Source organism: Toxotes jaculatrix, chromosome 14 (assembly GCF_017976425.1).
Source record: "Toxotes jaculatrix isolate fToxJac2 chromosome 14, fToxJac2.pri, whole genome shotgun sequence".
NCBI classification, from domain to species: domain Eukaryota; kingdom Metazoa; phylum Chordata; class Actinopteri; family Toxotidae; genus Toxotes; species Toxotes jaculatrix.
The window spans coordinates 14,696,109-14,720,052 of NC_054407.1; the positions used below are offsets into that span (position 1 = coordinate 14,696,109).

The 23,944-nt window shown below is 44.6% G+C and overlaps 1 protein-coding gene across 4 annotated transcripts in view; it reads right to left on the minus strand.

The window, feature by feature from the left end:
* LOC121192844 (zinc finger protein 521-like) overlaps positions 1–23,944 on the minus strand; it is an 89,302-nt gene that overhangs the window by 54,390 nt on the left and 10,968 nt on the right. For all 4 annotated transcript variants that reach the window (XM_041054764.1, XM_041054763.1, XM_041054762.1 and 1 more), the window contains exon 3: positions 19,958–20,158. Coding sequence is in view for 2 of the 4 variants with exons in the window: in XM_041054762.1 (XP_040910696.1) it covers positions 19,958–20,158 (201 nt within the window). In the remaining 2 variants the exon portion in view is untranslated. The remainder of the gene's footprint in view (positions 1–19,957; positions 20,159–23,944) is intronic.

Here is a 23,944-nt window from a genome sequence, read left to right on the forward strand (position 1 = left end):
CAACAGAGTACAGCTCCTCTATTTAGGAAGCCAAACTCTTATCCAGGTCCAGGACCTTATCTTATCAGAAAAGTGTTTTTGCTATCACTCATCTGCCACTTCTGTGGCAAGCTAGACTTTGTTCAAAAGCCATTCTAGTGAAGCAAAGCATGCCCATGCTTTCAGCCGCCAAACCTTGTCTTCTTGTGTGTTGTACCAGAGATCTGTACGTAGTGGTTGTCATAAGAGATGTGTTTGTGTGAGTGTATTTGTGGCACATTGGGGATTAGGGATTCATTGAATAAACAAAAAGCTGACAACTTGTCTGATGTAACACCATGACCCCACTTCATATTCAGAGAGGGGATCTTTTTACAGTTACTGGGAAAAGTAGTGAGCCTTTCCCGTGAGACAATGCATGTGTCATCTCGACGCTTTTCCTGTTCTGATGCCCAAATAGAAATGTGTGTCTGAACAACACACTATCATGTACGGCCCTGTTTGTGACACAACCACTTAAGATCTAATAGAGGAGGTGGCGAGAGAAATTTTTACATTAGCTAAGACTCCAATCTCCCTGACTGAGAGTGGGGGGGGGTGTCGAATTTCTGGGACTAATTCCAGTCAGATGAACGAATCACTCAGTTGATTCAGGACCGAGAGCTCAGAGGACACAGAGCTATTGGAAGAGGCCTAGTGCTGGGCTTTACTCACAGTAGTCCTGCTACATCCCTGTTTTAAGACATCAAATCCAGTCAAAATGAAACACTGATAATTCCCAGTAGCTGTCAACAAAAGTGCCAGGTGGCTAGACATGGCTTTTTGCACCACGCAGCTGATTAACACACACACACACACACACACACACACACACACACACACACACACACACACACACACACACACACACACACACACACACACACACACACAGACAGACAAATAAGCAGAAGTATCTAAAGTAGTGCTATTTATCATTACATTCTGAGCCTCAGATATAGTATTGTCTGTGTGTGCGCTATGTGTATACTCAGCTTGTCTCTCTTTTCCTTTTTTTTTTTTTTTTTTAGCAAACACAATATGTTTTTTACACATCACTGAGAAATGTCAGGTCCCTCTCCCCCCTTGCTACAGATCAATCAAATCCACTATGCTACAGGATGAGAAGGAGGGGTTGTGGGAGACGACTGGAGGTGCAGCGAACAAGGATGCTATCTTTTACTGGACGAGGTAGAAAAACAGTAGATGAAATGAGGATTCACTTCCCGGGGTTTCATCAGTGCCGTAGCAGCCAGTTACTCCGGCCTAACATCATGTACACGCACAACAAAACACATATCCACACACGCACACTTGGAGGAGAATTGCACACACCACCAAACTGCAGTCAATGGGGATTTTTTCACACAGGGCCTGACACAAAGAGCTGGAACATCAAGCGCTGTCCTGACTCTGTGGTCTGGGTGTCCATTATTCTGGCCCTCATGGCTCTGTCTCTCAACCATGGGGAAGCAGCAAACTGTCAACTACTTTGTCCACATTACCCACGTCCCCCAGCTCAGACAGGAGCACTTGGTCACTGTCCCAGAAATCACAGTGCCCCAGTGGCGTCCCAGGAAAGTTAGACAAATGGAAGACCAGAGGAGGAAAAGTAGGACGGCCAGTCATCCTTTACTAGGCTTTTTTTTTTTGTAGAATTTCATTTCTTATGTGTATGCAGAGAGGTGCCCCTGATACACTGGTGACTTTCCACCAACACAAACAACCCAAAATCAATACTAATAATGATAATCAATCAATATTTTTTTCTTAAAATAATGTCAGGTCTCTAAAATGAAGGATGTTCTGCGTGGAGGAGCTGCCTCATTGTGTTTCCTGTGAAAATTAGTGTTGTGTAGCAATCCATAACCGCAGCATTTGAACTCTGAATGCAAGCCAGAGATGACTTAATGCTGGGTAACACATTGCTTATCCTCCATAATAACTGCATGCTATTACATTGAGGTCACTGAGGTCAGGGACACACTTTAACACATACTGTAATATGAGCGGCAGATAGGGTTGACCAGGCCTGTAAAGATGTTATGAATTACATATTTATCTGTTTGAAAAGATATTAACATTTCCTGTGAACAAAGGCTATTAAAATGGCCATTTACACAATTTGGGAGGTTGTCTTGTATTATTATATTTGGTCCTGCCTGTGTTCTGCTGTGTAGTTTTTTGTGATAGAAGCAAGTGTTAAATCAGGGCAGGGCAAAGTCACAGAGACAGGGTTAACAAGAAATTAAATTGTCAGGAGTGCCTCATTTTGCTGCTTTCAAAATTAAGTAGTTTCTTTTTAAAGAGGAAAAAAGAAATTAATGCGAGGAGAAGAAAAGAGGAACATTTAATTACACCATTTTTCAAGAAAGGTGAATTTGGGGTTCATAATAGATTACTATTCAGAGTGCAGCGGGTGGGCTTGAGGGCTAATGTTGATGTTTTATTGTTTCAGTTGAATTTTACTTGATTTGAAGTGTTTGAATTATTAAACGTGAATCACACTCGAACCAAAATACTATTCACAGCACGCACGTCATTACCTGAAATGTACCATGAAATTTGATACAGTGCTTTAAAATTATTCATAAATGTGTATTAATTGAATAGATGGACATAGATAGAAAGATTGAAATTTTCACGTAGATACTATCACTATGGCAAAACTACATTCCAGTAAGGTGGAATATCTCAGATGATCAGCATATACTGTACGTATCGATTCGTAATTTTAGAAAAAGAAGCCTCATCAGGCTTTGGCAGAGATAAGACCTGAAGGTGCTGCAAGGCAAGATGGTCAGAGGTGTGTTTTGGTTATAGATGGAGCAGTTTGTGTGTGGGAGAAGGGTGGTGGCAGTGGTGTCATCTCCTGTAGAACGGCTGGTGGTATGAAGAGGAAGGACAGTTGACCACTTCAGGTAGACTACAGCACAAACAGGAAGGAGGCTGTTCCCCAGGTCTTGGCTGGACCAGCAGCCACAGTGAGCCTCCCAGGGGGAGAAAGGAGGATGACAATCTGTCCCCCAGCATGCCCCTTCACCGCCTGCCTCACTGCACTGGCTCTAAGGGAGTGCTGGGCCAGGCGGGACGGGGCTGGGCTGGGCTTCAATAGGCAGGGGAGCCTCTGTGTGTATGTGTGTGTCCTGTTCCCTCAACACTGCGGCAGGCCAGGCGCAGGACCCAGTGGACAGTCAGCTAGCCAGTCAGCCAGTCAGCCACTGTGAGAGATGCTGCAGCGCTGTGCTGTACTATGCTACTACACCACTAATATCTCCTCACTGCGCAAGAGTTTACTTGGATGCTCTTTTATTTTTCCCCACTCTTAGTTACTCACGGAAATGTGATTTATGTGATCAGCTTGGAAAAGAAAAAAATTGTTGTGTGCATAGAAATATGCTGAGTTACTGTATGGTTGCTTCATTAAAATAGGGTTTGCTCTGCAAGTTTCAAGGGGTGCTATCCATTACTTAAAACCAAGCACAGCACTCAGTGAATTCGGAAAAAGTCTAATTCTTTTTAATCAAACTACCTCATAGTGACCCATAAAACTTGGGCTAGACTTCAACGTAGAATTATTTCGCTGTTTAAGGATAACTTCAGACACTTGGATCTATGTTTCAGTACACTGGGAATATTTTTAAAAAGGCAGTTAGTCTGCCAAATGCCCATAAAAAAGTCTTATATCAACACCTCTCTTTTTCTCACTGCAAAGGATGAAAAACAAAATCACATGCATATGGACAAACAACCCTAGAAATAGACTCCCGTGTTAGCTTTAGCATTAGCATTTGTCAGAAAAACCTGACCCTGCCTCTTGACCCATGACCTTTAGTTCCCCTGATTAATACACTGTGGCTCTATTTGATACCTCCTCAACGCCATCCCGGCTTGTCAGTGGTAAAACAACTGGAGACAGCCCAGGAGGGAGAAGAAAACATGCATCTTGGAGAGGAGAGCGGGAGGGGAAGAAAAACAAGCATCAACTCAAGCAAGACGATGTATTTTCATGCATCCCTGTCTTAAATGTCAAGATTTCTTAACCCTCAGTGACTGCAGCCCTGACACCTCTCCAAGGTTCAACAGAAACCGCATTCATTAATAATTAGCTTAGCTGTGAGGACAGGGAGTGAGGCCGAGAATGAGAGAACGAGCGAGACGGCTAAAATTTAAACTCCTGTCCTTTCCCGAGAGAATCGAATTTCACTACAAGTTTTTTTCATTCTTCTTCATTTCTTGTTTTCCTGGTGTGTTGGCCAGAATCCTGCAGGCGGCCCACGAACGAGCGATGCAGACGTCGCATCAGCCTTACTACTCCCTCCTCTCCTTAATCATGGCTCTAATACCCTCCAGATGAATAAACATCTTCATCCCCTCTCTGTTAAAGCCAGAAGGCTCCTCCACTCTCGAATCCAAGAAAAGGAGAAAGAAAGAGAGAACGAAATGGAGAGTTGAAGAAGGAGCACAGGAAAAGGATGACAGATGGAAGGGTGGATCAATGTCGAAATGAACCAACAGCAAAGTAACAAAGCCACGGCAAGATTTTCTGGTTCTTCCCATAATTCGTCTGATCTATTTCCCCCTTGACACAATTATCACAGTCCTTCTAATTATTTTTTCTTCTTAAACGGATTTCTAATGGCAGGCTGTGTTTTTTATGATCGTGTTTGTAAAGTGGAGGTTTTGTGAGCTGTTGTGCAACCTTGTCGCCTCAGACTGTGTCCACAGACTGCACAGGAAGGGGGAAGGGGGCGGAGAGGGAGGAGGCGGGAGGGGGGCTGTCTCTGGAGAATGGGCCAGGCCCCAGACCAGCACTTCCCTGGCCCAGTAACTGTGCCAGAATACTCATGACATGTGTGTACAGTATGCGAGCACAAATGGCAGACAGATTTAGGGGTTTGCTTTGTTTCCCCTTCTATTGTTTTCTGCTGGTATCTAAGCAGCTCATCATCATATCTTAATACTACTAAGCATTATGAAAACACACACATGCACACATTAACACACGCTCACAAACACGCACACGCCCCACAGAACGAATCAGTTCCTTCACTGCCCTCAACCTCATCTTCATTTGCAGAACAGGGCTTGAATATGAGGCCTGAATATAACCAGACAAATGACTACAGGGCATTTTACTTATTCATCCATCACTTCACATTGATTTATTCCTGTTTATCTATTTATCAGCTGAAAAAAAAAAAAAACTTTCCCCTGGATTGTTTTGCTAAAAGTTTGCATGCTGACGTACTTAGTGGAAAACTTTCAGGGTCACAGTAGAAAAATCCCTAAAAGAGATTATTGAGGTCCATCTTACCCTTGAATACCCTCCTCTCACTCCAGCACCTCAATGGATTCTTCTTCTTGCCCTATTTACATAGGCCCAGCACTCCTTGGCTTAGTAACCATTTACTTAGTTACACACCACCACCTGGGAGGCTATTTATGTCTCTCTCAGGAGAGGGACTGGTATGACTGCCAGCCAACACCCCCATATGAATTATCATCCCTTCAATACAAGTAAACTTGAGGCAAATCTCAGATGCTCAGTATGACTTTTCATTTTATTAAGCGAACGCTAAGTGAATAAATCAAATATTAGAGATGGGTCATGTGTTAGATTAGAGAAGAAAAGACTACAGTATTCTAAATCTTTCAGATATTTGTGGATATTCTGACAATTCGGTGTCCCCCACGTCTTGGAATATACAACTTCAATGCAGTAATAAGGAGCTTTCCTGCTTATACATAGTAATCTCACCTCTGAGCGTGCAGCTCACTATGATGAACCCATTTCAAGGATTGTCATTCAGGAGAGAGAATGTAATAGTCTCCCAATATCAGTTATCACTGACAATAACATCCATATCAGCTAATTACTTTTCACTGGACTGTTGTAGACGAGAGGACATCAGCCTTTATCGGTCTATGAGAGGAGGAGACATTACTATTATGCTATTACTGTGAAAGAGCTAGTGTTACTGTGCCACTAATATGGAAAGAGCATACAATGAGATGGTAATAAAACCTGTGTCACTCCTCCACCAGCTATCTTACTTGGCTACTTTAAATATCAAGAGAATATTAGCAATAAGGTGACCTTTAATTAAATTTGGCATGCAAATAAGTTGACGAGTCAGGAGGAGAGCGAGAGAAAGAGATGTTCTAAGATTACCACTGGAGTCCTGATGACACACATATAACACATAGAGCCCTACCCGCCTGGTAACAGGATCCATGCTGTTTTTTCTTTAACTAGCATACATCCAGCACAAACAGAGGAAGCCAATAGGTCAGAGCAGTGCTTCATCCCTTCCTTAATTTGTATTTTCCTTGGCGTTCTTGGGTTAGTGAGGTGACTGTCATCTCTGCAGCTGTTCATTGTCTGAGGGAAGAGTTGGCGTTGGGGAATATAATCCCACGCACTATGCATACAGCAGGGAGGAAATATGGGCACAGAGGTGGTGCATGGCCCCCTGGGTAATTTGCAAAACATGAGCCATGGCACCCGAGCGCCATGCTGAAGCTCAGGTCAGGTGACTCAGTCACAGGTGCACCATGGGAAGATCTCTAGTGAGGAGGAACACCTCCCACCACAGAGCATGGTGGGCAAAACAGTGCCTTCTAAACATGGAACTCTCCAGAAAGTTGCCTCAGTCTTTATTTTTAGGAATGTGCTGAAGCAGAGGTGGTAGCTAAACTGTTCTTCATATTTCTTGAGAACTATTTGCTTGGATTATCAGTTTGTACCTGCAACTGAAAGTGGAGGGCCGAAGAGGTGATTGCCTTTCTTCTGAATGTTGTCACAGATTTTGGAACATAATAGTGCAAAAAAAAAAAAAAAACCCAACTGTTATACATGCCCGAGCCCACACATGTTGATTTAATAAGAAGTCTTGATTAGGATTCGGAAGGCATAACATCCCGCATGTATGCATGGTCTCTGCTTTGGTAGGCCTCAGATAACCTTTATCCTATAGGGTTTAATTAATGTCAGCCAGTCTACTCTGCCTTTCAGAAGGAAACGACTTATTCCTCTGCCCTCATGAAGCCCAAATCCCTCTGTTTCACTGGTGAGGCCGGCTGCCTTGTTTATCCCAACTACAGGTACTGCTCCCTATTAAGGCCAGCACTTGTTACAGGGAAAAGGTTGAATTATTTACCAACAGTAGAGGGGGAGGAAGAGAGTGGAAGAAAGAAACAGAGAGAGAGAGAGGCATTTCATACATGGGATGAGATTTTTATATTGTTTTTTTGGGGGGTTATGAACAAGGCAAGATTAATGATCCATGGACTTCAGATACAGGTGCTGATTGCAAAAGAAAAGGGCATCCTAGCATACAGTAAGCAGAAAATAAGGCCATACAGAGGGATGAGTAAATTGCCCCCAAAACATTATGCATTAAATCTCTTTGTTGAAAACACCTTATACCCTCTGCTTAAAAAGTAGAGTTTAATACATTTGGTCATGTGTAAATAGATGAATGTGTTTTGTTAAAAAGACACCAAGGGTGCTTGTGCGCACTCTTCACCCAGGGCAAACTGTCTGCATTCTATCTGCATCTCAGCCTCTCTGCACAATACAACAAAACATACAGAAAACAAAAGGGAGCACAGAGGGGGAGAACGAAGAGACAGACCAAACAATAAACTCAACCACAAGAGACAGAGTTTGACTTTGTGTGTGTCTGTGCGTGTGTATCGAAACGCGAGACAGAAAACGAGAGGAGGACGAGGGAGATGAAGACAAATGCAGAAAGGGAGAGAGACAGAGGGCGGCAGAGAAAACGAAAGACAGAGGGAGAAATCAAATTTGCAAGAACATAACAAAAAGCTGTATCTCTGACAAAAGAGAACACACAAGGGTATTTGTCTAGCTGTCTGCACTAGCAGGATCCTCTGAAAGTTTATTAAACTAGAACCCTTCAAGAGAAGGCAGAGAGTAGTAAACTATACTACTGGGGAGGAAAAGAGAGAGGGAGAGGGAATGGGGGGGCTGAAAAAGAAAAAAGCTAGCTTTTCAGCCTCTGTCTCTCAGAAATTCTTTTATTTCAGCCATGCATTAAGTAACCTCCCCACTGAGTTCTGCTCCCCTTCCTGGTGTGGATAAAGCCGTCCCTCGGGGGAGCCGCTGGTAATTTCCAGCTTCGCCAGAAACTCAGGTATTAGAAAAGACCGCTTGGGGACCTGCCACAATATACCTTCACAATTTCATACGCTCTGAAAAAGAGGGAGCCCCTCCCTCCCAGCCTACCCCCACCCTCCCAGTAAACCCCCTCGAGGGTCCCCAGTTCAAATTTCTGAAGTGCAGACAACGGGTGTATGTGTGGGGGAGGGGAGGGTGGTGGTGGGGGGCCCGTGGGACTGAGCACCAGCAATAGAAAATCCACTGCATAGAGGAGAAAAAAGCATTTCCTCTCTGGTCTGGCAGGAGTGCCTTTTTTCCCCTGGCTCCCACCAGAGGCTTTTTACAAAACATGTGTTGCTGACATGTTGACAGATTGCTCAGTGAAGTGTTAGGCGCATGCACACGGCTGGCCATTTAGGGGGACATGGCTTCCTACCCAACATCCTCTACCTGAGGCACCATGTTTTATACATCATCCCCCAAAGAAAAAAAGGAAACAATAAAAGGTAAGGGAGTTGCTTCCTTTGTGAGGAAAGCAGAATATCAGAGAGAGACTGCGTATAATGCTGCCTTAGCTGAACTGCGGCGATGGGGAGGAGCAACGGAAGTGTGAATAAGGGAGGGAAATGGTTTCAGGCAGGAAAGACAGAGATAAAGCAGAGAGGTGGCAAAAAGAGCTTGAGGACGGATGCATGGTATGCTTATGTACAGCAGGTGAGCTTGTCAAACTAATAAAAAACCCACAAGACCTCCTCTTTGTCTTCCTATTCTGAAGCCACCAGTAGCAGGCAGGAGGATGGAATCTGATCAAAGGCCAGCTTCCAGATCCAACTTCTGCTCCTATCAGGGTATCGACAGCACACGTCTTAATCGCCCTGCGGCTCCAAAACTGCTGCCGTGGCAACAGGATGGAAATGGGGATCATAATGTATTCATGGTGCCGGCGACCTGGGGGCTGCAGAGCGCGCTCTCTGGGGACCGCACTTTACCCAGAGCCAGACGTGTCTGGGCAAAATCACTCCACACAAGACAGCAGCAGAATACTGAGGAGCCATGACAGGATGGAGGGAGGGAGGGAGGGAGGGAGGGAGAGAGAAAGAAAGAGAAAGAGGGGAGGCAGCAGAGAGAGAAATGGAAGATGATAATAGAACACAAAGACAGAGAAGGGTTAGGACATTAGAGGTAAACAACGTCTGCTGAGTGGTGTCAGATTACAGTAAAGGAAGGAGGAAAGGTTGCATTACTCCAGTGCTGGATTGAAACTTCAAAACACAAAAGATAAAAGATCCGAGGCTTGAGGAGGAAAAAACAGGATGTGATTGGTGGGAAGGGGCTTGCTGGGATGAGTGGCTCTACCTTGAGAAGCCTGATGCTGCTTGACCAGGTGGGTGGTTGGCTGGGAAATAAATTGCAGAGGAAATTGGTCCAGATTATCAGGGCCACAAAGAGACATGGCCCTTTGGCCATGGGCGAGGATGGATAAATGGCTGGATGAGTAAATGAACAGAGGGATAGAGAGGGGGAAGATTGATGGCTGAGCAGATGGATGGTTCAGTTGGATTGAGAGTCCAGTAACCTACCACCCCCATACCCGCACATCCTATCTGCTTCTTGAAAAATAAATGCTTACATTGGAGATACATCTTGCGTTTTTCCTTGCTGAATGTAATGCGCTTTCTGACCCTTTCCATTCTAATGATCTCCCTTCCCCTCTTCCTCATACACATACCACACACATATACATACACAAAAACATACACGTTCACAAACTCATACACACCCTCAAAAACGCTCACACACACAAACAAACACAAAGCTATAGCCTGACCTGCTTTTCCTCAACAGGAGGGCAGCTACAACAGGCACCATGCCAGGTAAACATCCTCAAGCCTTGTGCACTCACTGCAGAGGGTAAAGCTCAATGCTGGAAACACACTCTAAAATACAAGGAATAGTCAATTATGTTTAAGGCTGGGAAGACATTCTTAGAATATATATTCCTCTTACATGGCCCTCCTGCTGTATTAAGAAATAAAAAATAAAAAAGACACAACTTTTGCTGCATTTTATATCAAGGTTCCTCCTGTAACAGAAAGTCATAACACTCCCCCCTAGAGGCGATGATTCAAATGCATTAAGTCTCCCAAAATGAGAGGATTCACCTGCAGACTGCGGTGCGTCCTTCTGCACTAACTATCCTCCACACGTAGTACACCCTCAGGCATTCAACCTAGGGCCACAGACTACTCCCCTGTTTGTCTTTCCTTCTTCCCTTCAGCTGACAGGTTCTTCGACTGCTAAGCTCCAACACAGACCTCTGTGTTTGTGATGACTGTGCACAGCAATCAAGGAAGAGGAAGAAAGAAAGAGGGAAAGAAAGAAAGGAATGATGACGAGGGGCAAGCAAAGGAGTGCGGGTGAAGAAGAGGTAGAGAGAAACAAGGACATCAACAACGTGTTCTCACAGAGAGATGACCCCTGGCCATCCCGAGGCATCTGGTTTATCTGGCTGTCTGGGTAAGCCACGCGCACACCTAATGACTCCAGCCTGGTCCATGTCCCATAGGTTGTTTTTATCCCGGATTACGGATGGGGAATGACAATGGGCTGGTAAACTACTGTGCCTCACGTCTAAGAGCTTATATCAGACAAGGAGTTCTCCATGATGAAAAGACTGGGGCGAGTTGAGAACAAGGTTCAAAGTTGCTGAGAAGTTATGGCATTAGTGTGTGAATTATAGCCACAATATGATATAAGATTCATAAATCCTTTCAAAAGACATTTTTTTATGCTGCTGTATTGCTGATTTGTACGTGTCATAAATAGTATATTACTTATCAAACTGAAGGTCAAATATACCCGTAACTATGAGTTGAGCTTAGTGTTGGGGGCCAATATGGAGATCAAGTTTGGACTCTAACCTTCCTGTTTTTTTTTCGTCGTTGCTTGGCGCTGCCGTACAGACCTCAATCTACTTCTGTGGTGGAGATTAGTAATCATCTAGGGTCTTCATATTGATGGCCAGGCTCAGCTTGTTTGCATATTTACTGGCCTCAGAGCCCAGTCGCCTGAGGTGAGAAGCAAATTACATTTCTGCTTACCCCTACGCGCACAACTCTCTCACACTCTTTCGATTTCTATCCCTCGTTTTCTCCTCCCTTTTTTTTTTCTTCCAAACTCGTTTCTCTTAACATGCTGATCAGACATCTTGTGGTAAGCATCCTTGCCTGCCCTGGTTGCATCCGAATAGCGGTCTCATTTGGCTAACATCATCACAGTGTAATCTTGTTGGAGAGAGCAATCAGTTTACTTTGGAATTAGGTATTCCGTTGGCGGGCCCGGAGAGAGGGAAGGCTCATAGGGTTTAAAGGATGCAAACGAAAGCATGCTCTCCAGAATACAGTCTTGAGCCTGATTGGGTGATAACAACCCACACAGGCTCCATGTGAGAGTAATGAATGGCCAATGGGAGGCCTGAATAATAATGCAATTGGATTAAAATCCAATCACACGATGGTTTTGTATGTTGACTTTGTTTGTGGGGTATGTTCTACAAACCAAGTTCATGATGAGAAAGATGCATCATGCTTTGACTGGGGGCACATAATGTCCTAATATAAAGATTACCACTCTGTTTACTACAGCCCGATCTCTCTTGGCTGTCAGTCAGTCCTGCAGGATTTTGTTGATCTGATTTTAGAGTACATGCATGGCATATAGAATGAGCCTGATAACATGATGAAGTGATAGTAACAGTAGATGTTCTTTGCTGTTTTAAATCAGTGGCTTATTTAGAGAATGCCTACCACAGGTGGCGAGTTACTATTTAATCAAGGATTTTAATGTCTTGGTTTATCGCAGAGACATGTACCAAGCTGGCACACTCTGCAGCCTTCCACAGAATCCCAGCTACTTGTTGGTAAGCCATCTCTTAGGAGAGGCTCTCTGATCAAATCGATTTACTCCTCCAGGATGATTGATCAGCCAGGCAGGTTGGAGGTGGAATGGATTAGATGACCTTTACATTCTCAGCAGTGCTGGACCCCCCACTGTCCACTGCTCTTAACATTAAGAGGACATCTCTGTATTACCTGGTAGCATGGCTTTACTGTCAAACCATTACATTCTGTACCGACACACACTGTTCCCTCTGCCAAAGCATAGTCCAGCTGGTGGCCTTGGAGACCTTAAACGACACCCATCCTGCCCATAAAACTAAATTTATGAACCCACCTTCCAGTCTGAAAATGGCAATTAGCACTAAGGAACAAATGTGTTACTTCACATGATATTTGAGAATCCCTGTCCTGGTGGGTGTCTGAACTCCTCATATCCTGAAGTATAGGAGTGGCTGTTCCACAGAGCCCCATAGCAGCCCCCACCCAAACACTACCCCCTGGCCAACAAAAACAACCCCTGGGAGGGGTAGAGGAGAGGGGGAAATGTTGAGTCGGTGATAGTGTAACCCCAAAGTTCCTAAACCACTGTGGCTAGCAGGATGCCGTCACAGCTGGCTCAGCTCCTTCCTGTGGGCCCAGTCCACAGAGCTCAGCCTGCAGGGAGACATAAACCTGTCGGACTGGTCACTCTTTCCACCGCCCTCCATCTCCCTCTTTCCCTTCCTCCCATTACTGGCGAGTTTGGCAAAAGCCATCTAAGGAAAAAGCCCTATGGGGATCAATGTTCAGTACATTTCCATGCAGACATAAGCGAAATCCTATGGCCTTTTCATTAGGGAGTATTTACAACATTCAAAAGCCTGTACATATTTCTTTTAGGTGTCCGTGAATGAGGTATAATGCTGATCGGTGACCTTGTTTTTGTCTCAAAACCATGTTACATCCCGTCAATTGCTGGTATAAATTATCGTAGAGAAACACGCCACCGAAAAGCTCTGTGGCATTTGATATGCTAATATAGTGTTAATTACAAACCAAGTGTTTGTTCATGTCACGCACTTCACACGATTGTTTAGAAAATCAAGCCAGAGCGAGTGAATGCTCATTTGCCACACAACACACCAGACACCTGTTTAAGGTGCCATCTGATCAAAGGAAATGCTGCTATCAAAAGTATAAACGCCTTCTTGAGGTACTTTCAATTTAAGCATAAAACTGTATTTTATTATTAACGTTCATTCTATTTAAAATGGTTCATGTACACGAAAACATTGCTGACCTGACTGTCCTGTGCAGACTCAGAGCAGAGGAAAAAAAAACCCTCGACATTTCACAAAGCGTTTGTTAGAAAACCGTGCTAAGAAAATGTCCATAAAGTTTTTAAAATACATTTTTGCCTTTTCTTTGTGCCTAGTTATGTTTCTCTGTATCTGCCTCATCATTATTCTGGTGAGCAGTCCCACGTTTGAAAGAGAAAAAAGAAAATCATTTGAATTCTGGGGACCCAGAGGAGAGTGAGCAAAACCCAGAGGTAAGATCCAAGCTCGCTCTCCGTGCCCTTCCGTTGGCTGCCTACCTGGTAAACATCTCCACAAGCTCCTTGCTTTCAAAACACGTCAACCGGTGCCTATGTACTTTAGACCGGCCGGCCAAGCAGGAATTGAGACTTTATTTGTTTTTTACTTTTTCCTGTCTCTCTTCCGAGCCACCGCACATAACCTGTCTGGCATTAATGATGTTGTTAATAAAATGCGGCTGGTCTGTGGGTGGATTTGCCTGGCAGGCCTGGTGCCTGTCCTTCTCAGAGATAAGCCCACTGCTGGCCTTATCTACCTCCCACAGCCCCACCCAGCAGTGCTGTGCACTGGACACACAACCAGTCAACTCATCACTGGCTAATTACCACCTCTGACTGCCTTACAAAGCAGGCCTGGACTCACATCGCTGCTGCTGCTAAGATTGACTCTCCCCTACCTTGACTGTGTCTCTCTGCACTTCTTTGTCATTTTCTACCGATCCCGTTCTCCCTCTAAACTTCCCACTTCTTCCTCTGTCCTTCCCATGTCTTCACACATTTTTTGTGCCTCTCCTAGCTAGCTTTGTCCTCTTCTACTCTATTTCATTTATCTCAGCCAACAGGCTATTTTGAAGAATATCTAGTACATAGTGTGTTTTATGGCAGTATTCTCCAAGTGCCACTGAAAAGAGAATATGCAACAGCTTCACTGTGGGTGGTCAGGTAAATCCCACGTCTACCCTGCATGTATGTCTATGCATTTTGAAAAGGACTAATGAAATTTATGCTACAGTTTCTCAGTAAGGGCTTAAGCCATTTGTGAGCCGGAGTCAGTTCAGTCTCATAGCTTCAGCAGATCAGCCGAAGTCACTTGTGTTACAGAGGGTGGGAGCGGTTTCTTTTATTCAATTGTTTTCCACTTCCACGAGCGTGTGCCAAGGGGGAGGAAAGCGCCGGCTTAACACGCTCTGCAATTCAACACGGCCAGACGCAGTCCTATTAAGATTTAATGTGCCATTCTTCTGCTTGTGCCGCTGAAAAAGACTTGCAGGCTGAGGAAGAGAGTGAACAAAGAGCAGGCAGAGCCAGGGCCAGGGAGAGATGAAGAGAGCAAGAGAAACCGAGACAACTGCTTCATGGCCAGGTCTTTGTCACACAACTGAAGTCAGTAGTTTCAAAGGGATGCTACATAGTGGAGGGGGAAATAACAGTGTCGTTGATATAGCGTTTTCACTCAGTGCGTGTAGTTCTGGGTGAGTACATGAGATTATCTCTGTTTTGTCCACATGTCATCCCTGCTATTGTGGCTACCTACTTAAGAAAGAGGTCAACTGGATAAAGTCACAGCATGTGTTTAGTCTCTTGGGCGATGAATTATGTGTCGTCTAAAATGCAAAGTGCAAGCACGCAGGTGCTGCGAGGGAGCACGTGTGTGTGCGCGTTAATACGTGTCTGTGTGTGTTTGCATGCCTAAGCGGATGACTGATTGAGCAAGCAAATACATGAGAGACGGAGTGTGTTAGATGAAGGGGGATGTGAATATGAGGGGGGTGAAGAGTTGCAGCGGCCACTGTCATTTCTGCGTTGAACACAAAAACACAAGCATAAAATGAAGGCTCTTCTATTCTTATTTTGATTGTTTTTCTGCAGAAAATGCAGTCCTCGTCTTACAAAGACCAATAAATACTTTATACAGTGCATAATGTGTGCGGTGTGAAACACAGGGGAGAGAGAAAGAGGGCGTCCTCACGAGGGCATATGCTTTGAATTCCTAATGACACTCCTGTTAACGTTACTGGCGCTGTCGCACAGAGAGGAAATGCACAGGGATGCTACGCCGTGAAGTCAAACATCTACTTTAATACTCCTTTTCTCTCCCTTTCTTTCTCTACCTCTCCTTCTCTTCCCACCTATTTCTCTTTCTCCCATAGACACTCACACAGAACATGCCCCCCACACAAACACATACACACAGGAAAGACTCAAGCCCAATTCTGAGAGCTCACTCTAGCATGAGGTCTCTTTTCAGTGGCTGCGTTGTGCCAGAAGTAGCTATTCTCCCCTGACCGCCTCTCCTCCTTTCAAAGCCTTGTAATCAGTGTGCTGCTCTTTGTACCAGGATGTCGCAAGACGCTCGGGCAAAAACACAGCAGAATTTCTGATGAACGGCAGTGGCTCCGAGTTCGGCTAATCAGGTCTTGCTCATGTCGCTCTCCTCTTATGTGAGCCCTTTTGAAGCAAATAAAGTCTTTGCAGTTTGGCACATTCTTCTTGGCAGCCACAAAGCAGCTGTTGGATCAATACACAAAGTTAGCTGCAAAAAAAAAAAAAAAAAAAAAAAAAACCTGTACAACCAATAGGAGCCTGTTGGAAACAGTTAGTACAAAACACGGACTGCCAGGAGCCTGTTCATAGTTGAGGGTATTACTGAATGTTTCCATGCTGCTGACCCAAAGACTTGATGTAAATGAATTCAAACACTTCAAACAAACATGTCGTGGTTAGGAATGGAAGGGGGAAAACATATATCAGTGGGCTTAAAAAATTTGTCTGGTTACCCCTCACAAAGAGAGACTTCATATTAGAAATTTGTCTAAACTATTTCTATCATATTACCATTCCTCTGCATTGTGGGGGGATCTTATTGTTTTTCACTGAGTATTAGTATTTCATTTGTATTTTTCTCATAAATCTGAAATGTATTTTATTGAAGCTGAGTGCATTTTGCAATGTCTGCAGGGAAGAAGAAAGGGGAAATCTACATAATATAAATCCATATATGGCCCAGTTATCTTTCTCCCTTTCTCTGTTGCACCCTCTCTGATTGATTCCTTTATCTGAGGGAAGCAGAAGACATGCTCTGTTTGCTCGCACAGTGGCCGGCAGGAAAACAGAGAAAGACACTTATTAAAAAGGTCATCTCACAGAGGGTTAAAATAGCAGGGCACGGATCTCTCTGGGGGGAGCAGCCATGCCCCTCCTCTAGTGAAGGACACAAGAAAAGGTGTTGCTCAAGGGAGCTGGACCCGTAATGAAAGAATGGCCACCAGGCTGACAGCCCATGTGTGCACTAGGCTATTCAAATACCTTCAGAGAGACGGAGTTGGAGAACTAACAGTGAAAGGCTTTGTGAAAATGCAATCTTTTGAATTAAATTCTGAGCTAGAGATGTTATTTTTATTTACAGTGTGGGCTAGCTAGTAAACACAAGTGGAAATGAGCTGAGGAGAAAGGTATTTCTTTGGCGAGTAGGTCTGAAGGCATGTTTCCTTGCCTACTATTGCAATCTCATATCTAGCATATGAGCATGCCTTGTGCCAACTGAGAACAAAAGTCAAACTACAGACACTGTTTCTCTCTCTCCGTGAAGGATCAGTAACAATACAAGGGTGTACAGACAATACAGTGAGACAGTGAGACAAAGCATTTCTGAAGTGTTTTTGGAAAGGCCTATGGAATAGCAGTGCCTCCAGCCTCCTGTCTCCTCCCCAGGGCAGCCTAAAGCCCTGTCGGCAGGATGCTGATCCCCACACGGAAACCTGATCCGCAGCCATCCTGGAGCCGGAGGGGGGACGGGGGAGCGCTCTCCCCCCGCGGAGCCCCTCCACTTCTGCCCCAGAGTTAAAGGGGTGCTCTGGGGGAACATTCCTCTAGCCCTGCCCCAGCCAGCCTCCACTCTCAACTCTCTAGAGAAGCATTCTTCCAGCCCTGCCCTAGCCTTCACTGAGCTCTCCTGGGGAGCATTCCTGAAGCCCTGCCCCAGCCCAAGACGGGCTCCCTGGGGACGCATTCCTGCAGCACTCTCTCTTTTTCTCTCTCCCCATCTCCCTCCTTCTCCCTTGCTCCCTTTCTCAGGCTCTCGCCTTCCTCCGCAGTCCAGCATTAGTGCGATCAATAGCACCGATCGCATCGGGGACACGAGGCAATCCATACCCATGCGCTCCCTTAGCGCACTGCAGTGGTCACGGCTTAAGTGCATGGAAAGGTGTTATACCTCTGCCAGACGGGGGGGAGACAATGGCCGCCATTGATCGCAGTGACATGTAACATCTTTCTCTTTCTCTGTCCATCGGGCGTGGTCGACATGCTGCTAGAATCTGTTTAGACTTTATTTAGTCTGTTTTGACTCAGAGCTATTGTGAAACTTGTGTTTTAGTGTAGAACATGGACGCAGAGTATAATGAGGCCCAGAATAAACATGTGAGTTGGTCCGTGTATGTGGGCATATCTGGTTCTGGTAATACACTGTATACGCTTACGGGATGTCAGCCGGGGGAAAAAAGCCGAGCTGAGTTCTGTTAGGGAACAGCAAGTAAATCTCCATATGTGGATTGGTTCCAGTCAAGCTCTGCAATTTGTTTACCAAAAATAAAACATTTGAAATTGTAAAAATGGAGGGTTTAGCAGGTGCTGGTGGTTGATTAGAAAATGGTTCTAATAAAGGATCCATCTGTGAGTAGAGACTTGATGTAAGGCAGATTAATTGGTCATGGATGTCTACATAATGCCACATAGGAAATCTCCTCCCATATTCCAGAGAATACACAAACACACACATACACACACACACACACACGCACACATTCAAAGTACTTAGTATGCCATCTAGAAGTTTCTTTTCTCCCACTGTGTTTGAATACTAATAGAGTGTTTCTGCACAATCACAATACCCTAATGGCAATTAGATTCTTTTGTTTGGTTTCCACAGGGGCTCTTATCCAAACTGTGTTTTTTTTCATCATTGAGCAATTAAGAGTTATTTGTCCGTAAGATTGACATTTATAAAAGCCCGGCTTAATTATAGGAAAAATATGGCTGAGTCAGTCATGACCACATTAAAATGGTGCTGAACATAAAAGGCCTGCCCCTGAATCAAATATACAACTCTTTTAACATTACTGACTATTTCCGGAATATTACACAACCAAATAAGTATAATTAAAGGAGAATTTTAATTCAAACAGTGTTAGTGCACGTCCCCCCTATGTCTTAAATAATGCCCTTTGTGTTTTTCTTTCCTGAGTTCCCCAAAAAGACTGTCTGCAAATCGTTGCTGGCTTGATGGAATTGGGTGTTACATTGAAAAAGGTGACACGGGGTTCTGAACTTAGTTTCCCTCAAACTGATGAATGCATTTGTCGGATGACAGTCATGTGAAAGCGAACAGTACATTGATTTTCACACCTTTAGTCAACTGAGCATCACTTTTTTTGAATTTGCACACACATGAGCACCCGAGGCACACATACAAGTAAACAAGCACGGCTGCACATACACAGTCACTCCTACAATGAACACGCATGCATTTCTACTTAAATAAACACCAATGGGGGCACGGTAGCATTCTCATGTGCACGCTTATACACACACACACACACACACACACACAAACGTACACAAGACTCGGTTTGTGAAACTGCCTTACAGTTAATGGAAAATCTTTGTAAAACTCGTGGGATATCGACCCTATAATTTGTGGTTTGCTGATTGTGGGTTGCAAAATATGAAATCAAACTGTGCTTGAATGTAAACAGAGACTCCGCTAGCTTTCTCTTGAACAGTGCTTTGAAATGATAAACAGTAGCTTCTGTGCTACATCAGAAACAGGATCATTACATTTTAGCCTGTTCATACTCTGTTACTGAAAAGGATAGGAAGAGACAAGGTCTGTGCCCAAACATTGGGAAATGTGTGTCAGATGGTGTTTCTCAATGCAGCCCCATCAGGACGTGTAAAGGAGGACAGCAAGTCCAGGAGAAGCACATGGAAACCTTCAGTTCACATCATTAGTTCTGTCTGCCACCTTGTCAGTGTATTTATAGCTCTATTCATCCATCAACAGGTCAATGACACAGTCTGCCAATGGCATCCGTCTCTTTCAGTCCCACTAGGTATTACTACTGCGGCTAGCTAGCATTGGGACCAGCTGAGGGGACTTTCCTGGAGCAAGGATCTGTTTCCAGTTGGTGGTCTGGTTACTGTGGGACCTCATAGCAGCATGTTACACTCTAGTGAAATGTTAGAATTAGTATAGCGCTGTATAAAATGTTACACTGAAACAGGGAAGGACACAATGCACATGCTATAAATACACATACTGTAGCCTACAGTGATCTATTATGAGGACACATGGAGGCCTATTTGTATGTCACGTCTGTAGATATTGATGTACAGCACATATAAATAATGTGCTATGTGTGTGAGGCCTGTGTGTGTCTATGTTGTTGGATATCTACCAAGGAAACTGGTAGTCTGGTGTTGTGCTCCCCTTGGCGCAGTGTACTAACACACATAGTGTGGCATATTCTCTGGTGTAGGCATAGAGCGAGAGTGGGAGTGGGAGAAGAGCTGAGTGGCAGAGTGGAGGGGAGGCTCGGTGGGCTGAACGTTGTTTACCTGTCAGCTGGCATTGATTAATCTTGTGTTCGGTGAGATCGCTCAGCGACTCGAACACCTGCCGGCAGCTGTCGCAGCTGTTCAGCGCAGGCTCCTCGTCCTCCTCCTCTCCCTCCTCTCCTTCCTCTGGAGAGAGCAGCCTCTTCCTCAGACGCCCAGTCTCACCATCCTCCGCCGCCCTCTCGAGGGCGCACTCTGGATCTGCCGAGCCACAGGAAATGACAGCACCACATAGTCAGAGGGGTGACCCACACAGTGAAGTACTACAGCTTCCTCTGGGTGACAATAAAATGGATTTCTAGACTCTGGATTTAATAAAAACAATAATAAAAGCTGTAATAAAAATGCAGGTTCAATTTGGGCCTCCGTAACTCAACCAGTCATGCCATAACAGAACTGTTGGGCAGGTGAGGGTGAGAGATATACAGGCGCACACAGACAAGGTGGCACAATGCTCACACACACAAATCTAGCACACACATACAAACACACACCGCTCTGTTATTAGAAATGGTTTTACGTTGTGTTTGCCCTGCTTCACCCAAGCAAAACTTCAGTATATGAAACTAGACTGATGGGAATATGTGTAGTCAATAAATCCTGGATTGCAGTTTTGGCTGGACCAAAGAAATATGAAATTCTGCCAGTGCGTGCTGAATTGCATCAGTCAGTGTCTATCAAAGGAGATAGACCTTGCCATATTATCCAGACATGTAAGCCAGAGCTGTGGATGTATGGAGCGTAGCACAGTAAGACACACAAAACTGAGATTGGTGTGTGTAAGGCTGTCGTCACGACACACACTTCCCTAAATTATTCAGCCTTGCTTGCAGGCAGCCGCGGGTCGCGCACATCAATATTCTTCAATCCATCTGCAGTTTTGTCTCTTGTTGGCTTTGTGCTGCAGCAGTGCCAGGGGTGGGCGACTGACTACCCTGAACCAGGACTAGGAATCATCTTTCAAAATACCAGTCTAACCTGAAGTTCTTCATGTGATTCTAAAATATTCCAACAATAAATCAAACCTTGCACTGTTCACTCACGGCGTACCATAAACATCTTCATTCAGAAGAACAGTACAGCGAATCTGGCTTGAAACAGAATCTTATAAATAGGCAGCATGGCCTGCAGCCCTCTTTCTTCCCTGCTGTGGCCATTACACTTCACAATAAGACTGATTAAAAAGCCATACTTACAATCAAACAATCATGTCACCCTGGTTAAGGCTTTGTGGGGGAGAAGAGCCCTTGCACTTGCACTGGCAGCCATTTTAAGCCCTACTGATGCAAGTGTTCCTCAGCTTGTCCTGAATCTCCGGAGGGGGACTTTAGAAGGAAGACTGTTTTTTTTTTTGCCTTGCACACAGTTAACAGTGCCTGAGGACAAGGAGTGTGTGGCACTGATGCGTGCAGGTGCGGGTGTACATATATTTTCTGGGTGTATATACACATGGGCGGCCATTTTAAGTCCTCCTTCTGTAGGGTGCTCTTAAACTGTGAAATTCCTTGAGGAAAGGCGTTCCAGAACTCATCAAGGCCACCCAGGATTTTTCCTTTCCCCCACTTGCGCCAAGTATTGATGTAACATCACACCCTCCATTGTCCTTCCCTCTTGGCGACTGAGGCTCTCGGAACATGCCCTCTAAAAATATCAGCACTGTGGTCCCCAGTGGGACCATGCAGAACAGAACAGAAGGTGTTTCAAGAAAATGAAAATCCCAACCCAATCCTCACAGATGCAGGCCTTTCTTGCTCTGGGGGAAACACTTCTGACTGAGGCCAAAAGCCACACAATATAGACTTATGATTCATCCACACACACAGACACAGAATTCACAATATGCACCGAAATGTGAACACTTCATGTCTTTTTTTACAGGGTGCCTGTGGAGGAGGTTAAGACTTTGATATTTTTTTTCCAACGGCCTTTATGAATCATTAATTTATCTAATATTACAACTTGGTCCTGTCAGGGAAACAACTGATGGCTACATTTAAGCATTTTATGTTTTATCAGATATAAAAATACATTTCTCAGTGCAGAATGCAGAAGCATTTTATGCTGGTTTTTCATATTAAGTTGATATTCTCTCAATGCTTCACGGGTAATAGATCTATGATAACGACCAAGTGAAAAAACAATTCAGGAACTGGGAAATTTATGAGCTTAAGACCCAAAGAGCTTTATGCATGTGTGAGTTTGATTTCCACTCCTTTGTTCTCTCTTGTTTTGAGTGACACATTCCAGCTGTAACTTCCAGCTTACAGTGAGTCTAAGCTGGGTCAGTGCTCTTGGTCGAGCTGAGTGACCTCCGGTGCACCACTGTGATGCGACGCTGGAAGTGTAAAACTGCTACATCTTTGGGGGGTGGGGGTGTGGGTGTTGGGGGAGCGGGAATAGGAGGGTAGGGGGGGACTTGACACGGCAAGGTCACGTCCAACCCTGGGATTAAAGAGCCACGTCAATACTGAGGTTCCTGTGCCTCTGGGCCTCATACAGTAATCCATCAGATCAGGACATCCTCTTCTACCAGTCTCTACAGGCTGGACAGCAGATCAATACCAGCATGCTTGGAATGGCTGACAATCACATGTGGAATATAGAGGGAAGATGTGTGGCATATAGAGGATTTTTCATCATGCCTAACGCCTTTTTTTTTTTAATTTTGTTGATCATCTTGACAATGTTAGGGTATAAGGTAAGGACAAGAGGGAAGCTACATTGACCGCTGATCCATATTCTGATAAGGTCAGCTCGAAGTAAGACGATCGTAGCTCCAACTGAGAAATTATTCATGAGGGGAATATAATGAAGATCTGACCGAAAGATTTTTAAGGATGAATTTTCACACTTTATGTTACTAAATGTGCATTAGTGCTATACTAATAAACTGCGGAAATCTGAATGGTGATTGACAGCTTTAGAACCATGTAATATCTGTCTAACTTTGGGTCCATCCATCATGCGCACTCTTGTCTCTTGTGGTGCCTGGTGACATTTATCATGCCACAACTTACATCTTGTAAGTTGAGAAGTCCCCTGGACCCCCCACCCTTATATTATTGAATATTTCTGCTCTTAAATATTTATAACCTTTTAATTGATATTCCCTTCTCTGCTCCATTAGCCCCACCAGGGACCCGTGGTCCCTCGCAGGGAAGCCTACACTTGTCCCCCACTGTCTGGCCCACACGCTGAGACAGGTGGAGACACTGACCACAGGGAGAGGAGGAAGGGTATGAACGTAGAGGAATACTCAAAGGGGGAAAAAAAAAATGAAGATGTAAAGTGAGGAGTCTGGCCAAGCTGCAAAGCCTGAACTCCATATAATTTTCCATCTAAAAAGTTAACTCTCACCATGAACCCTGCCTTTAACCTCACTGGAGATTTTATGTCTAACCCTAAGCTTAAAGATTAAATAAAATATCGAACGCCTAGAACAAGGAAAGAGGCACAGAAAAGTTGTTGTTGGGTACTAAGCAATTTTTAAAACGCAACATGTGATGGATGTCAGTGTTTTAAACTGAAATTCATTCAAATCCAGCCCCAAAACACTGAGCACGAAAAAGTATGAAATCACTGAGGGCTATGCTCTTACTTGCCTGTAGATACAGGATGTCTAGCTCCATCAGGGTTTAGCCTGAGTCTTTCTTTGTGCAATGAAAGACCTTGGTGTCAAAAACATTATTACCAGCTCACCCATCTCCTCATTTCCCCATCATACCCAGAGATCCTGATCCTATGATGCCCCCTCCGTGGCAACCCACCCTACAACCACCCACCCCCAAGTTCGAATTAAGAATTTATTTTAACCAGCGAGCAGCTTCTGTCGACACATGTCGGCGGGCCTGATCAAAGGTGAGTGCGCTCCTTTATCAGAGTGAGGGAGGCTGTCAGAAATAGGAGGACATTAAGATTGAATAACCTTCACACGGTTGCCGGCACCTCATTATTTAAAAATCTAAAACTTTTGCCGAGCACCCGCCA